The 18,167-nt window shown below is 38.5% G+C and overlaps 1 protein-coding gene across 1 annotated transcript in view; it reads left to right on the plus strand.

Moving 5' to 3' along the window:
- The window catches only part of LOC124164972, a 135,117-nt gene that overhangs the window by 21,246 nt on the left and 95,704 nt on the right, over positions 1–18,167 (plus strand). Inside the window, exon 3 of the mRNA XM_046542211.1 lies at positions 8,602–8,698. Coding sequence (XP_046398167.1) covers positions 8,602–8,698 — 97 coding nt within the window. The remainder of the gene's footprint in view (positions 1–8,601; positions 8,699–18,167) is intronic.

The following is an 18,167-nucleotide window of genomic DNA, read 5'->3' on the forward strand; positions in this document are numbered from 1 at the left end:
CGTTTTTCCGCATATATTTATTTACACGCGATCGCGGTTTCGACGCACTGCGTCATCATCTGGTGGGGAGTACAATGAAAGATCGTCTTATATACAATGAAAGATCGTCCTATGTATAAGACGATCTTTCATTGAACTCCTCGCCAGATGATGACGCAGTGCGTCGAAACCGCGGTCGCGTGTAAATAAATATATGTGGAAAAACAAAGTATAATTTTCATTCATCATGAGCAATTTCCATAAAGTAACGCCTGAAACCATCAACTTTAAAAAAACATCATACTGAAAAATATTGGAAAAAAGTGGATCGCATGGCACTCATCACCGCGCCGCGGACATTTTTGAAATCCGATAAAAATGCGACCGAAGTGGCAACAGAAATCAGCCTTCTATGGTATGGAATTGGGCCTCCTATGTGCAATCCTACTGATTCTATTTTTTATGAATATACGGTAGAACAGAGCAAGAGTAAGTAGCGGTTCAGAAAGGTGTTCGTCAAGGCTGCGCACTATCACCCGCTATCTGTAATATTTACATAGAAGAGGCTCTTAACAAATCCAAGGAAGAATTAGACACTGGCTTAAGGGTACATGGTAAAAGAATAATCACGATAAGATATGCTGACGATATTATCGTCCAATGAAGACAAATTATAATTATAATTTACTTGGCAGTAAAGTTTCACGATAGCTTTTGGTACAGCGGAGCCAATGTTCGAGCTGTACAAAGATTCACTCATTCACTCAGTAATTTAACCCGCAGGTTGTTTTGGTGATGGTAGAGCTCACCCGGGGCTAGGTCAAAGGCGTATGAACTTCACATATTCAGGGTAGGGGTGCTAGTTTCTTTCCGTGGGCCACCTCACACTTAGAGGATTTTCACTTGGTGGGCTTCACCTGGGATTTGAGCTAGTGACCCCTCGATCAGAAGCCAAATGTTATATCCACTATGCTACCACGCGTCTCATTACTGGGCTCTAAAACTTTACGGTAGCTTTTGGTACGCCGGACCCAATTTTTAAGCTGTACTAAGACATACACTTTTAAAAATTTTCCACAAAAAAATTGACGTGGGCACTATTGACATTATGTCGACTGAGAACGTCTCTTGCAGATTTGTTTAAATTGGATTTCTTTTATTAAATACGCTAGCAGCGTGAACGTTTGAATGTTCCTGTTAATTTGTTTTCCTAAATATCTTCTCCCCTGTCAAGTTCACCTCTTCTATTCTCCTCCGTATATGTACCATTCAAATTGATAAGCAGTACTAAGTGTGTTCAGAAAATAACGGTAATTTTCATTAAAAAAAATATTTCTATATTTATAATGCCGCCTTCTAAAGAGCTCAATTAGATATTATGCACTTGTGCCAGCACTTCTTCCAATCCTCGAAACACTTCACTTACTCGATTTTGAGGTAGCTCTGTCAGAGAATTATTTTAATACATATGCATGCAAGACCCTTTAAGATTCTCCTTTTTTTAATAGAAAAAGTCATGTCTGGCGAATGTGGAGGCTTGTAGATCATTATAATATTGTTTTTGGCCAAGAATTCACGATCAAGCAATGAAGTGTAAACCAAAAATCGCCCTGCTCACAAAAACATTTCTAACCATAACGGCTGCCACAGGCAAAGTAAGCAATGAAGATAGCTGAAAATGTTATCATTCTGGGGCATATATGATCACATAATGCAAAAAAAAATATTTGACAATCGGATTCTCCAAACTCGCGAGAAATTTAAAAATTTAGTTTCCGTTATTTTCTAACCACACCTCGTACCTTCGTTCAGAGCATGTGATGAAGAATGTAAATCGGAAGAATTATGTAAGCGGTAAAAGATGAGCTGATCGGAGAATAGAGAGCAGAGCTGCGTCAAACCAGTATTCGGATAGATGACTCTTGACGATGATTACATTTCTCTACTGTGTCTTGTGTCGTGGTATATCCATCGGATCTTTCTTTTGCATACCTGGTGATTTTCAAGTTTCTTTTTTCTCTTATTCTTCGGCCTACCTCCTCGTTTCTCGACCTATCCTTTGATTTCTTGTTCATTATCCGCCATCAGCGCCAATTATCGAAGGCTGCGAGTATTCTTTTGCGATAAGATTTTCCTTTGTTCCACGTTTCTGATAAATGGAGTGCTACGGCATGTATGAATATTATCTTGAAATTTTCAGTAGAAATATAGTCAATTCTCGTATATTGTTGTACATAGTTGTTTAGTAATAGACTGACAACTTAATCATCATCCATCAACATCTAACTACCTTCCACTCTACAAACTGCCCTATTTGGCGTATGAAAGTGGGTGTTAGGCTATTAGTCATTTACCTGTAGATGAAACAAACAAAATTGAGACGTGTGCTGTTTGGGTGAATTAACTATGGCTATTTTTTATTCCTTTATTGCTCGAGTGAAAAAATTCCAATTACTATCTATTTTTCAAAATATCTCTCTTCATCCTCATCACTGGTCAGCAATAGGAAGATAGGTTGACATAGCTCCACACCCAATTGCCTTATCGGCTTGTCTTTCAACAATTGCGTAATTCTTCTGTTTTATACTCTTCGTCACCTGATATATGTATCCCTTCTCCTACATAATTCCGCCGACGGTTGTTTTCATCGGAGCAACGTGTTTCATGTTCAACGTGGCCGATTAAGTTGTCCATCTTCTTCTCAATATCTTCAAAACACTTCTTTCCTACCTTTGTCATAGCGTTCAACATTTCTCACACGATCAATCATTGTGTTTCCTTCGTCCGTCTTCTGCAGCACCACATGTTGAAAGCCTCCAACTTTCTCTGCTGTTGTCGTCGCCACATCTCTCTTATTTTATAATTTCCGTCGGAATATAGTGCGGTTCCACTGTGCTTTGAATAAATCATCATCGGTCAATAATCCTAAGATTGGTATGACGGAGCTCTCCTCTCAATTCTCCTATCTACTAATCTTATTACGCCTATGTATTTCTTCTCTTTCGCATCATTCTTTACCTGTTCCATACCTTTCATTCGAAGCCTTCCTTTTCAGTTCTTGCCATTCACTCACCCCTCGACTATTGTCTTCATTAGGCCGTCATGTCTCAATATGTGGCCTATTAGATTATTCCGTCTTTTTATTAAAGTTTTCATGAGGCTTCTCATCTCTCCTGCTCTTCTTAGGATTTCCTCATCACTTACTCCGTCGATCTATTTGATTCTCATCATTCCTCTGTAGCACCACATTTCAAAAACCTCTATCCTTACTTTCTCTACTGCTGTCATTGTCCATGCCTCTCTTCCGTAGAAAAGCATACTCCAAGTGTAGGTAACTTCTGACAGACTGTTTCTTTACTCCTATGTTGAAGTTTCCTGATGTAAGCTGGTCTTTCTTTTGATGGAATAATCTCTTCGTCTGGGCAGTTCTTTTGATAATTTCTTTCTTGCATCTCTCATCGCTAGTTATGCTGCTTTAAAAATAACAGAGTTCATACACATCTTCCAGTTTTTGTTTCTCTATTTCAATTTTAGTCTTGACTTCTACTCTTCCGCTGCATACTAATATCTTGGTTATTTTTGTGCTTATTTTCAGCTGATATTTACCCACATCTCGAACCATATTAATTAAAATATTTTTCAAATCCTTCTTTGTCTCTGCTATAACGGAAAATCGTAAAATGCTAATTTTTTCTCCATTGATATGCACTCCTGAGGCCTTTTATTTTATTTCATTAATAGCTTTCTCGACGGGTTAATATTACGGGTGACAAAACACAGCCCTGTCTCATTCCTTTCCTTATTCTTGCTTTCTCACACCTGGGACCTGATTTTATCACCGCTACTTGGTTTTTGTATATACTAAGGATTATTCTCATGTCATTGTAAAGAACTTTTATTTCTTTCAGGATTGCCAACATTGTGTTCCAATCCACTTTGTACTTATTTTCAGCTCATATCTGCCAATAACCATACTCATATTAACCAGAATCTTTTTTAAATACTTCTGTCTCTGTTATGCCGGCCATGTCATCGGAAAATCTTAGCATGCCGATAAATTGATTAAATACCGTCTGGAAATCGGACGCGGGCCTATTTGGTGCCTTGTTAATGCATTTCAGGATGACTTTGGTTGTGGGGCATTTTTCCTTCTCTGCTGTTGTCGTCACCATTACTCTCTTATTTTATAGCTCCCGTAAGATTTGGAAATATAGTGCTGTTCTGAGTTGATGCTCCTCTGTCATTCGAATAAATACCGTCTTGAAATCGGACACGGGACTATCATCCTTTACTATCATCGTATCGTGTAGGTGCATTTCAAGATGAATTTGGTTGTGGGGCCTTTTTCCTTCTCTGCTGTTGTCGTCACCATTGCTCTCTTATTTTATAGCTCCCGTAAGATTTGGAAATATATTGCGGTTTTAAGTTGATGCTCCTCTGTCATTCGAATAAATACCGTCTTGAAATCGGACACGAGACTATCATCGTGTATCGTGTGGGTGCATTTCGGGATGACTTTGGCTTTGAGGGGTATTTTTTTACGGTCGCCGCCGGCCGCGTTATTCGTGGCGGCATGGCAGTTGCCCACTCAGCGATTTAACGATCCGCGGTTGTTCACGGCGGCGTGCGGGCGGGCGGCGCCAAAATCTCGGGCGAGGACAACGAAAACAATTATGGGCTAAAAAGGCTCTCCGAATCGATAGGATAACTTCACGACTCTCTCTCTCCCTCCCTCATTTGCGTGGGTTTTCCGTGTGTCATGCACTATCTCGCGGCCACTTAAAAATTTTATCGCTCCCACCCCCTCCCTCCCTTTAATTTTATTTTCCAGTCAGTCTTCGAAATACTATCCATTTTGAGCCGATAATAATCCGATTTAAGTTTTCGGGGGATTAAATGCTCCGACCGCAAATCACCGCCTAAACCGCTGTGGGGCGAATAATATAAAAAAAGTCGACTGACAGTTTTTATCTACCTACTGGAGTCAAGTGGAGAGAGGCGAATGGCTTAATTAGGTCTCCGTTCTCAACGACGCGATAATCTGCTTACGATACCGCCCGAATGTAAATATTACCCTGCAATGCTGGGTCGCTTAATTTGTCCCATGATAATTTGCTCTGGTGCGCGCGGAAAATATAGATTATTTGCCCTCGTCAGGTTATTCGTTTGAATCATTGAAGGATTATTTCGGCAAAAGAGAAATAGCGTATGTTTCACTTCAGATATTTTGAGTAATAATATATTTCAATCTCAGATGATTATAAAAATATGTTGAAATTGTCAAAAAGCTTAATTCGGGCAAGAACTCCTTTTTAATTAAGAAATCGGTTTCAATACACTTCGTACCATCGCTAGGCCTGATCTGAAGCGAATCCGGTTGTGTGAAGGTCTCTTTAGTTAATATTATTGACCTGATAAAGCCTGAACACACTGTGAAAAAATTCATTGTGAAATGGAATTGGAGGAGTCGCGCAAATTGCTTGTATAGATCATACACGCTGTAGTTTTCGGAGAGAAAAAGTTGTTTAAATAAACTGTTTACATGGCAAGGAGAGTAGCTGTATCATTTAAGTATTCTGAAGCATTGAGGACATTGTCGATTGATTTCTATTTTTATCAGTGCCTGTTCTGCGTAATTTAAGAATAGAGTCGCTCACAGGTCGTAACGTAATTCCACTAGGTGCGACAAGACACCTTTTGTTCAGAGCCGAGTAATGCCAGATTGCAAATTTATCTCCAGCCGCCAGCCATTTCCCAATCATCCATTCCATCAACAATCTTCCCCTCGCACTTAATGGCTCAATTTACCTCAATCGTCAGCCCAAATAGCGAAGTCAGGTAATCTACGAGGATGCGTTCATGGTCAGTGATCAGGGGTTGTATTCTCGTTCCCGCTTGCGAATTGGCAGCGCCGTTTGCCCGTTGTAATTCGGAGTTAAGGGCATTGAATCCTGAGAGTTGAAGGCACACCTTTCCACCGTCCTTGAACTTTGCTCGTCATCATGGAGGCAAAGGCGTAAAACATTAGGGAACAATTTTTAAGACATTTTCGGTTGACTTCAATTTTTGAGTTGCTTTAGGGTGATTTTATAATTGCAGTTAGTTTTCTTGGAGCTCGTCAAGTTTTTTTTTTCACTGCACCCTGTGTGATTGTGACCACACACTACTATATTAAGCGTCGATTACTAGAGGCATCATTGCTCCCCGATTGGCTGACTTTAACCTTATGCGACTGTTACCGGGTGACTGTCGCCTAAGGAGGCCAGCGAAAGGTGAATAGTTGTCTAGTAATGCAGGAGATACTATGGATATACGCAGGCTCGTAGTCCAAAATTCGCTTCGTGGGGAGATTCAGTGTTGAGCGGGTTCCACATACTGATATTTTCATCATACATACAGAAATGGATACGCTTTCATCAATAATGTTAAATTTTATGAACTAAAATAGGTATAGTATAAAATACAATATAATGCAGTTTATTACAAATTGGTTGTTTCCCAGAGTAATCTAACTGCCAACGGGATCATGCAAAGAGCACGAAGATAATGGTCCAATATGCATTCGTGAGCTATTTCATATAGTAGCCTACAAATTGCCTCTGAAGGGCAGCGTTCTCATTTATTTATTGCAATTGGGGTTTCAAATTGGCAGTTTACGGTGCTAACTAATTCTTCTTACACATTTAAAGACGGATTCATCCATCAAAAAAATCTCTATTGCGATGCCTATTCTCATATCTACTCCATTTCTTCACTAACATCGAAAAGCTAGAAGACTTTCTCCTTGTGCCAGACGTTGTAAAATAAGGAAGAGTGTTAAAGATAAATTATTAATATTAAAAAAACATTTTTGGAAAGGTTTTAAAATTGAATATGCTTGGATATTGAATTAATTATTAGAGAGATTCTGCGCATCTTACGTCCTCCCGAAATGGGATTATCTACATTGGCGAAAGGAACTCAGCAGTCTATTTCTCACTGTCAGTTTTCATTGCTTGGCATTAGCAATCGGGAACTTAGCTTTAAGTAGGTATATTCAAAGGGAATGATGGGTCCTTGCAGTCATGATGAGACATTTTTCATTTCACTGTCGGTGGTATCGATGGAATGATAACTTCCAAAAAACTTTATTTTTCGTTTTTCATCATTCTGTAATAGAATTTCTGATCTCAAAAATACAGATGTCACGTAAAAGTATCATAGATTTGCTATTTATCGTTGTATACTAGCAGATAAAAATTCTGTTCATCATGAGTTTAGAACTGCTGTTTAAAATGTTGGAACCCATACTTCGAGTTCTTTAGCTGACGCATCCATGATTTACAAATACAGAATGGCGTACTAATTTAATTGAAATGTAAAGGATCAATTTTTTATATTATTTTTTAGAAATTTGCGCTTTCATCCAAGTTGGTGATAATCTATTTGTCTGTTCTGTGATGGCACTTTCATCCATCTGTTTGTCTGTTCCCGGGTAATAAACCTTGTCGCTGTAGCACATCTCACATCACCTCTATTAAATTATTTTCGTCATCATCATCATCATCATTAGTCAACAATCCTAAGATACATAAATAGCCACGAGAAAAAAATCCTCTGGACTGGGAATCGAACCACGGGCTTTTGGTCCACTGCTCAAACCACTACGCTATCCAGGTTCTTTGATTCCCACGGGACTTTTAACGAGGCTCATGGTACTAAATGTTAGGCCTTCGCGATCCATCCTAGATAGTAATGCGAGGGAGAAAGGACTTCAATTAAGCCACAATTAAGTGTTGAGAGCCTCAAACCTGCGCTTAACCCACTCATGACGGTGATGTGAAATATTTCGAAGCCTGCCGCGTGAACAGCGGTGAAATATGCATTAGTTGCCATGAGAATAAATTCACCTGGGCCGGTAGTCGAACCATAGCTGTTTGGATTTCCGTTAAAATATACGTATTTTGCCATGGGAGTCAAAGAACCTGGATAATGTAGTGGTCTGCGCAGTTGAAAGCGCGGTTGAAAAGGATTTTTAAATCCTATGTTGGTGAACCTGCATGAATATATATTTTAAATAGATTTAAAGAACCGCACTATTTGTCAAGAAAGGATCGCAAGCAGAAAATAGATCCTCCGAAACAGCTATGCAATTCGGTGAAATATTCTTTCCTGCACCTTGGGGATAGGGAATTGGAACGGTCTTCCTAAGGTAGTTTTGGAACCATTCCCGCGAAATCTTAAATCGTTTATGAGAAAGTTAAATGAGGTTTAATAGTAAGCGTCTTTTAATTTTTATGTTTCACTATGTTTAGATTAACGTTTACATTGTATTAATATGTGTTTATTTAATTATGTTTATCTGTGTTACCACCTGATTGAACGATCGACTTGTAACGTTACTTTAATAATAATAAAGTGGCAAACTAAGCTTAAGGTTTTTAGAAGAACTCTATTTTCTCCCACTCTAAAATTATTATGTGGAAATGTAACACGTCTCACTAGATAAGGATTTTTTTTAGAAAAAATAAGCGGGCGTTGACTTGATTTCTTTTGTGTGTAATTTGGGTTGCAACGCCCCTTATCCTTTGTGTAATGTGTTGGACGATGCGGCTTATTCGCGTGCTCTTGTCTGTCCGCCAGATGGAGGCCTTGGTGCGGGAGATGCAGGATCCGGAGACGGGCGTGCCAGTGCGCAGCCAGAAGGTCTTCCTCACTTCCATCCCCTCCGCCTTCATGGGTGAGTCTGCTCTCATTACAAAATTCTCTCTTAATATAACTTGTATTATTATTTTTCCATCAAAACCTGATTTTATAAATTTATTTATTTAGGATTTTTCTCTCGACTTCTTCATGAAGGGACAGTATAATTCTCGAGCTTAGGTCATAAGATTTATAATAAATAACTATGATTCCTCTCTGACATTTCGGTGTTTAATTATCATCATCATCAGGGATACAAGGCAGGTATAAAGACATTATTAATAAAGTAGCATAAAAGAATATGTATCAACAAATATCTCCAAAAAAGTATCGTTACACGTCGTTGAAAAATACAAATAAGTATTACCTCATTTTTAGCGGGGAACATAATATTCCAATAATGAAAATCTTTTGCTAAAATTATACAATGTCGTTCCAGTTATGGAGCTGTCGGGACAATTTTTTGGAATGGTATATTTATATACCGTGACTGCATATCACCGTGGCACCGATTCCATAACCGCATTGATCCTATTAAGATATCTGACCAGCAAAAAAATATATGTATAAAGCAAAAAATATTCCAAAGAACTCAAATTATTAATAATTAAATAGATATTATAATATATAATTATTAAGGTACTTATATTTTTGGCTATATTCTTAGATGTCTCTTCGTCCAACTCTGTTTGTCGGTTCTTTAAAAAAAGATCATTGTGCCATTCAATAAAAAAGATCTGAAGCTCCTAATCTGGAAATATATTGTATGGTTTTAACCAAAGATATTGTTAGTCGAAACGTAGTGTTCCACACTAAATATGAGGTAATTCTAATTTGTATATTGCAATGGCGTGTGATAATACTTCGATTTTTTAAGTGAAACTGTTTATATTCTTTCATCCTACTTTAATAATAATGTTTCTGTACCTGCGATTGTAGCCCTGATTTGATCGATGGATTTTTCTCATTTATAGGAAAATTCACCGAAGTCGTTGGCACATTAATGGCTTTGCCTGGTTTCGCTTTTTAGTAGGGCCCTCTTCGCTTCTATAGCGTTGAGGCGTTTTTCCCTCTCCCGTTCTTTCCGCACCTTTCCTCTTCCAGAGGCGTCGTCGGGCTCCTATCGCGGCGGCGCCTCTTTCCTTTTCCCTTTCTCTCCTACCCCTCCCCGGGTGATCGGGCGTATAAGCCACTGGCTTGGTTCCCGGCCCCGGTGCGTTGTATCCTCGAAGGGCTCCCCTGAGCCCTCATGCGTTGTAGCCCTGATGATGGTGATAATTACATCCGTGAAATGTTCTCGGGGTCGCCAGGGTCAGGAACTGCGTAGGCCATCCAGGGATGTCTGCCAAAGCCTATGCCTACAGGCATCGGATATCCAGGGATATAGGATCTTACGCCCTCCAGCCCAATCCAATCATCCCAGTTTGGCTGAGAAAACTTTGATGCCAAAATCGACGGTAGCTTAGTTATTGCAACAACAAGATAAACTGAGAGAAGAATGTAATTTTAAAACAAACACCTTCCCTGAAACGCAAACGTGACGGTTAGGATGCAGATGCGGGCACGTTTCAATCTATGGTTTTCTATTGTGAGCAAACAAGGGGTTTGCGTCAGCGGTACAACGGTGAAAAAGAAGTCGGAGGATTAGTTTTGAAATTTGGTCATGGCCGTTTTAAGGCAACAGATGGTTGACTGTCTCGATGGAAGATCAAAAACAAAATTAAATTCAAGAGAGCTCACGAAGAAAAAAAATAGTGCATATTTTGGTGCCTGCCGAGGAGTGGAAATTGAACAAACTACCCTGGTTGCTCCCTAATTTTTATGCGGATGGAATTTTCTACGCTGACGAAAGGGGACTGTATTACTGTGTATCACCAAATGGCTCTCTTTGTTATAGTGATGTGGGACTAACGGGATCCAAAAAAGTGATGGGCAGTGTTTTGTTTTTCAAATGTTTCGGAAACTGATGAAGAAACTCTTCTGGTTATTGAGAAAATTGTTAAGCCCCGTAGCTATAAAAGGTTAAGAATAAGGAGTTTATTATTGGAGTACCACGCCAATAGCAATGCACGGATACCTGAGAGCCTCTTTAAATAATGGCTTACCGGTTGGGATAAGGAATCAACTTGAAAATAAAGAAAGGTTATTTTTGTACTTGATAATTGTACAGAGCATCCTAATTTATCTTGTGAGTTAAAAATATAAATTTGGGATTTCTGCCCCCACGCACAACATTTTTGGTGTAAACAATGAATACGGGTATCATTAAAAGTCTGAAAACACTTTACCGTGGGAAATTAGAAGATTATATTCTAGAATATATTGAAGATAACTCTCTGACGAAGTAAGAAGGAATAAATACGAGGTGATGTCTTCTGAAGATTTATATCATCTGATGAAGGTGAAATTATACGAGTGGTAATGTTTCTGTCTGAAAGCGGGCGAGAAGTCACCTGTCAAACAATGCACAATTATTTTGTCCATTGTGTTTTCAAGCATTCCTGCGCAGAAATTCCAGAAGAAGCCGAAAGTGAATTCAATTCGAAACTACACCAAGTAATAAACCTTGAAGAATTGGATAATATCGACTGCAATTTGGACTGCTATGGCACCAACGAAAACTCTGAAGATGTTATGTGTGATTAGAATGAATACTCTTCTTTCATGATTCTTACCTATGCCTTTCATTCCTCTTCATTGCTGTTTGGAAAATTAATTCAAAAGCGACAGAATAGAATAAATAATTATAATAATTTCCAAATGTCAATCACCTTTTTAGGCAATAATTCGTGTGATGTCATGAATTTGAAATATGGGTTGGTATATACGTTTTTCGGTGTAAAACTATATCCAGTCGTCCATTCGTGAAGTAAAAAAATAATATTTTCGAAAATTATTTAAGGTCATCAGAGATCCGATTTTGCACTTGATTATTCCGCTGTAAAATGAGGAAGATAATTATTGCGCTGTAGTCACAATGATTGATTATAATTAGAGAGTGAAGTTTACAGCGTTTCCATTTATTATATTATTATTTTCTCAAGGGATAGCGAGTTCGACGTTTTTTCTTTAGTAGTTGGCGTTGTAATTCAAAGGCTGGTTAGCAAATCGTAATACTGGAATTCAGAGTGCTTTCATTTTTCAAACTCGAGTAGCACCTGTGAGAAAAATGTTGTTGGCAAACCCATTTTTGCTAATGAATTTCTTAACTTGCTTAACAGATGAGGAAAGTTAAGTCCCACTTGAGAAGTACAAAGAAAAACTCATTGTTTTACTGCTGGCGTTATCGCGTGGAACCTGCACGTGCCGTATATGAATGGCAGTGACTCCTTGAAAAAAAAATCGTTGCTAAGACAAATAGAATCATTGCCATTTCACGAATCGTGTACGCAAAACAAGTCTTTTTTAAACAGGAACACAATGAAGTCGACGCGTTAACAGGGGAAAAAGGCTCAGCGAAACGAAATGGAGGGGTCGGCTGTTGCCTGGGAGAACATGCTCAAGTGCCACTTACGAGGTTTTGAGGTACCACCACCGCTCCGGTTGGAGAAGTCTGATGTGGATAAAGCCATGTGAAAATATTTCAAAGATTTTTGCGAAGCTATTATTATTGAGGTGGTTTCAGCTTAATTATAGGTGCATTGAATTATCGCAATGAAGTACTAGCGGAAGCTGACGACCCTGCGTAGTTTGGAGGATTATGGGACCAGAGTAGTCAATTATCTGAAAGCCAGTGTTTGCGGGTGGAAGGGCAGCATTGGCGGGAAAATATTTACGATTTCCGCTGCCAACATTGAAATTAGTTTTACGGTTTCGCTGAATTTGAATGCCTCCAGTTGATCGCTCTAGTGAGTGACTTGGCAGCATGTGACATTCACATTAATTATTAGCGCTGAAATGGCGTTCACCTTACAGTAGTGGCTTCTTTGAAGCCCATATTCTCTCGTTTTGCCACCGTTGATGGACCGCAAGGGCCTATCACCTAGTAATGTTGAACCTCAGAAAAATTGCAATGTGGATGAAAGAACCTAGATTGCGTAGTGGTCTGGGCAGTGACCCGAAAAGACAAATGTCCGTGGTTCGATTTTCCGGTCCAGGGAAATTTTTCTCAATGGCAATTCATGTAGATTTCACCACCGTTCAGTGGGAAGGTTTGAAATTAACAACAGCATGTTGTTTGCTTTATAAGGAGTCGTATTGTTCAAAGAGGCTTGACTTTACATTGAGAGGGTTACACTGGAGATTAATACTGTGGCGTAGTGTTTTATCATCATGTGGTGTGACCGTGTAGCGCACTCCCATTATTTTCATTTACCCCTCCTACACATTTCGCCTCCCACTTGTACTAACTCAAGTACATCGTCAGGGTATTCCACCAAACCTACTTCTGTACCTACGTACGACCGAAGCGCTCGTTCACTGATGCCGCCGTCAGCGAACTGTAATAACACAAGTGGCTGAGTGCAGTGGTGCAGCGAGGGGGGGTTTGGGGGATAAAACCACCCCCAGAGCTCAGAGAAATTTTTAAGTTTAATCCATTTTACTTAATTTGATTGATATTACTAATCGAATAGTGTAAGTATTAATAAAATATCCGTCCGAAAGCCGCAAAACTCACCATTTTGAACCATTTATCTTAACGTTCCGCAATATATTAATCTCGCACCTACCGATTATCCTGGTGAGTATTCCATACCCCCACACACCCTGGTATTATTGGAACCGAAACCCCCCCCCAGCCTTGATTCCTAGCTGCGCCCCTGGCTGAGTGCAGCATTATCATGAAGCATAAATGCAAAAAAAATTAAGGATATAATTGGTGATTTTTATAAAAATGACAGCCTGAGAATTTTTAAGCGTTGCTCAGAGAATCATTGCGTCAATGGGAAGGTTGGAGTAATGAATTCGGCAGCGAGATGGAGAATGGAATGTGTCGACGAAGAGCTTCGATATTGATGTAGTACGTTTCGTTGCATAAATCTTATATATAAAAATGAATCGCAAAATGTGTTGGTAAGCGCATAACTCAACAACGCCTGGACCAATTTGGCCAATTCTTTTTTTAAAATGTTCGTTGAAGTCCAAGGATGGTTCTTACGGCGAGAAAAAATCGAATAATTTCCGGGAAAACCCTAAAAACAGCCCTTTTCTTTTTCACATACAAACGTTTTCTAACTAAAACGTAGAATCAATTTGAGCTTTATTGCTATTATATAAAGTTCATATTAAATTGCAAGCACTCACTGTTATCTAAGAAATGTAGGTGTGTAATATAACATTTTAATTAGGTACTAAATATATTCAAAATATTAATTAAATTGAAATTACATTTTAAAAATTTAATTCGAGCTGATTGTAAGCCCAGCCGTGGCCCAGATCGAGTTGACACTTCACTACCGTGTTTGTAAACAAATCTCCAAGCAATTGTTGACAAACGGTAATGTCCGTGTTCCTGTCGAGGAATCGAGTAGTTTTAACTCATTTCCTTGGAATGATTGCATATTAGTTTCAGTGACCTCATCAACAAAGAGTTCCAGAATATGATTGATCACCAAAAGAATCAAAGATGGTTGATTTAGCGAGCAAGAACGAAGATGTGGATGACTAAAACGAGGTAAATTCAAATAGTTCGTACTCTGCATGGATTCGAATCTTTTAAATGTGTAACAAACGAAGACGAAATCACCAACTATCTATCTGAATATTTTAAGTCCTTGGACGTACCTGGCTTACCAAGGCACGATTTACAGAAAAATGTAGTTTCTGTGTTCATGATCTTTCGAAGCCTAAACCAACCATAACTATCCAACGGAACGTGTTTGGTCATTTAAAAAATTGGTGATGAATGTGATTCACGCAACTTTACTCAAAGGAAAATTCAAAGGTTAGGAAGTCCTCATTCCGTAGATTCCATGATCTCAACTCATATGCCCTTTTGAGCTTAAACGTATTCAATTTACAATTCGTGTTGCATTCGTGATAACGATTAAAAATCGCATGGTCATTTTTTCAGTTTTTGGGTTGTTTGTGCTCATGTGCTAATGAAAACCCATGATTTTCTCATGGTCAATTTAGCGTGCTATGTTCACGAGTCGATAAACCATCCTCTGTATTTCTTCCTTCGCTTCAAGTGCGTAGCTAGGATAGGGGGTTTTTGGTGCAGCTAATACCACGGGTCTGTAGGGTATAGAAAACTCGCTAAGGTAAGCGGGAAGTGTGGGGGCACTTCCCCCAGACATTTTTTAAGATAAATGGTTCAAAATAGTGGGTTTTGTGGCTGTGTGAATAGTTAAATATGTTTTGTTTGTTAGTCATCCGTCCCCCTAATATTAATAACATAATCTTTCATAAAAAAAATTCTCTAAGCTCTTGGGGGGGGGGGGGTTTATCCCCCAAAACCTCCCCTCGCTGCGTCACTGCTTTGCTTCGCTATATTTATTTTGCTTCATCCGCTTCATCTTGCGCCTGATAACAAAACAAAAACTGTTGTTTCTCAGAAGATGCTTGACGCAAGACATTAAACCCGAATGTGTAGGGATCACCGTGGTGCGTTTACGCATGCAGTACGTTTACGCATGCAGTACGTTTACGCATGCAGTACGTTTACGCAGTGCATTTTTTCCAAACAGAGATACTAAAACTGGCGCGCCTTAAGTCATTTAATGCGAATGCTGCTTCATAGGGGCTTTTCTTGCACGATTTTGAGCATCAGTCAAGCGTCGGTCTGGGGTCGTGTCAACCTGCCCCCTGAATGGGCCAAGTGTATGCAACAGACTTGGACCTAAGAACATTTTTTTACAGCTAATAACGCAAATAGCCAACAACTGAATGCGTATAATTTTTATTTCATGAACTGCTTTATTAAACCACAATGCCCAAAATTTCTTAAGCTAAAACGTAAGAAAATTTGTAGAAAAAAATCCGCGTAAACGTGCTCCGATTCACCCTATGTAGATTCGATAAAGAAAATGTCTTTCTGACAAGCAATTTTGGTTCTCATTTACGTAGTTTTATTGAATTTGTATCCTTATTTTATTATAATAAATTAAACATGATTAAAAACGATGCAGCCGCTCTTGATTTATAAATGGTGTGAGTAAACTGTAAGTTCATTGATTGTTAGGCGGTACGAAGTTCGCCGGGTCAGCTAGTTGTTAATATATTATAAACAAAATTCTTAATGAGACTTTCTCCACCTTCAGTTTGAAGCACTACGTCATATTTATCAATCTCAAATTGTTTCACATATTCTTACTTTTGTTTTTCGGCCGATATACTGGTGCCATGGAACAGAATTTAGTTTTTATAATAGTTCTTCCTCGCGGAATTCTGTTGTTAAACTCTTAATTACTACTTCCGCTTTTATGAAATATCTTTCCTAAGTAATTTGCTATAGTTACCCCCTATATGCTTTCGTTCTCTAGTTGAGATCTGATATTTCATCACTTCCAAATAGCAAGCAATCCGTCTTGTTTTTGTTAATGGTGAGCCTATACTGATCATATGTATCTTGAGTTTCCTAACCATGTAGTTCAGGTCATTCGCATCTTTTGAAAGTATAATTTGATCGTCTAAAAAATATAACGAATATAAAATATTTTCGTCCACTCATAGTCCTAATCGGCTACATTTGCCAAACTTACATGACTTGTTTTAATCATCGTAAATGAAGCGGGCATGATGTATCCACTGACACTTTTTTATGCTAAGCCACATCGTGATTCATATCAAATTACCTGAATGGTGAATATTAGGAAAATTATCACATTGAACGATCAACCAAGACCGATTTTGAATATCTAAATCAACATACTACCTCGCAAGCTTCCTAAAAAGGCGTGTGGCAGGGGATGTTTGGGCACCAGCCGTTATCAAATAAAAAGCAAATCCTCAAACAAAATTATGAATAGCATCTATTTAAGTCCTTTATGGTTCAGGGAAAAATCGATTTCCCATATCTATCCGTTCGGCAAAATATCCCTCTTAATTTATCGCTTCTGTTGGACCTGGAAAAATTGTGTCCATATGTTCTCCGTGTCATTCTTAAAGATATATATTCTCAATTGCTCAAGCATATGGCTTCGATTCCGTTTGTTCTAGTTAGACTTGGAAGAGCCTGGAAGTTTTATTGGGTGGGAAGTCTGAGCTTCAATGAATCCTAGATCCCTTTGATTGGCATTCTGAAGTTTTCTACGCAAGCACTGACGCCATTTTGAAAATCACGGGACCTCACTGTATAAGGATCATTATTCATGCAATAGATAGGAGCCATATAACTTCTTAGAATTCCCCGCGATGTAGGAGGATACTTGGAAAGCTTTAATTGGTTGATAAAAAATCAGTCTAAAGCGGAGAATCCAGGTGCGGTGCTTTGCGTTATCACTCCAGTGTTGTTCCGTGTTCATTCCCTTGACATATTAGATGTCTAACCCCGGCCGCACGGTTTTCATCTCATTTTTCAATCCCGGATACCGAAAGCCTTGTTTTTTATTGTCCTTTAGGTGCATTCGTTCCCTGGAATGAAAATTTACCCGGAAATCTGAGTAGCGGGATATTTTACCTCCAAAATACATTGCCTAGTGACGGGATTTCGTCGCGTCAATACTTTTTAATTACGGGTTGCCTCGGATAGCGAAGCTAATATCCGGGTTCCGTCGTTCCTCTACCATTGAATTTCAGAATTATCTGTGACCAAATCTGACTAGTTAAAATACACTGCTGCTATGAAAGTTGTGCATAAAACCAGCTAAATCTGTTTTTCCGTTTTAAAAACTCCGTTTCTCAGTTATAAAATGGAAGATACTAATGTAGAAACGCTGTAATTACTTTATGTAGGTTTCGTTGGACGCGGAGGTAATCTTTTCATATCCTAATTTATATATAGTTGCTTTATCAGAAAAAAATAGCAATAGCAGTGTTTACTGATTTAATTAGTTTATTTAGTGGAAAATTTGTTCTTCAAAGCAAAGCCCACCTGATTACAGATCAACCGGAAATTTAAATATCTCTAAGCTTTATAAGTGTTTTTATAATTATTAACAGAATGATATATTTTTTCTATGACAAGTGAGTGGCTTTGAATACAAGTGAGTAAGGTACGAGTAATTACTATAAATATGAAGGAATACACAAGCACCATGGCTTCTTTATAATATCGATTATGAAAGTAGCTATGATTGGTAAAACTTATCAATTTTATCAAGGAATATATTTTTATTCTTCGGTTGATTTACTCCCAAATTTTTAAAAATACTAAGTTTACGATACTTACCCGTATTAAATAATTGTTAATATTTATATCACCTTATTCAATGGACATCATTTTAATACCAAATAAATTTATGCACTAGAAACTAGATATTCGGATGTTTGATGGACGATTTTTTGCCCTGATGTAATCATTGATAAGTCAGTCTTCATTCTTAGCTGTTGCCTTGGGAGTCGAGTCATCAACGTGGATCTTAGCTTAAGTGAAATGAAAGACGATGTCAGTTGGTTGAGAAATT

Source organism: Ischnura elegans, chromosome 9, assembly GCF_921293095.1.
Source record: "Ischnura elegans chromosome 9, ioIscEleg1.1, whole genome shotgun sequence".
Classification (NCBI taxonomy): domain Eukaryota; kingdom Metazoa; phylum Arthropoda; class Insecta; order Odonata; family Coenagrionidae; genus Ischnura; species Ischnura elegans.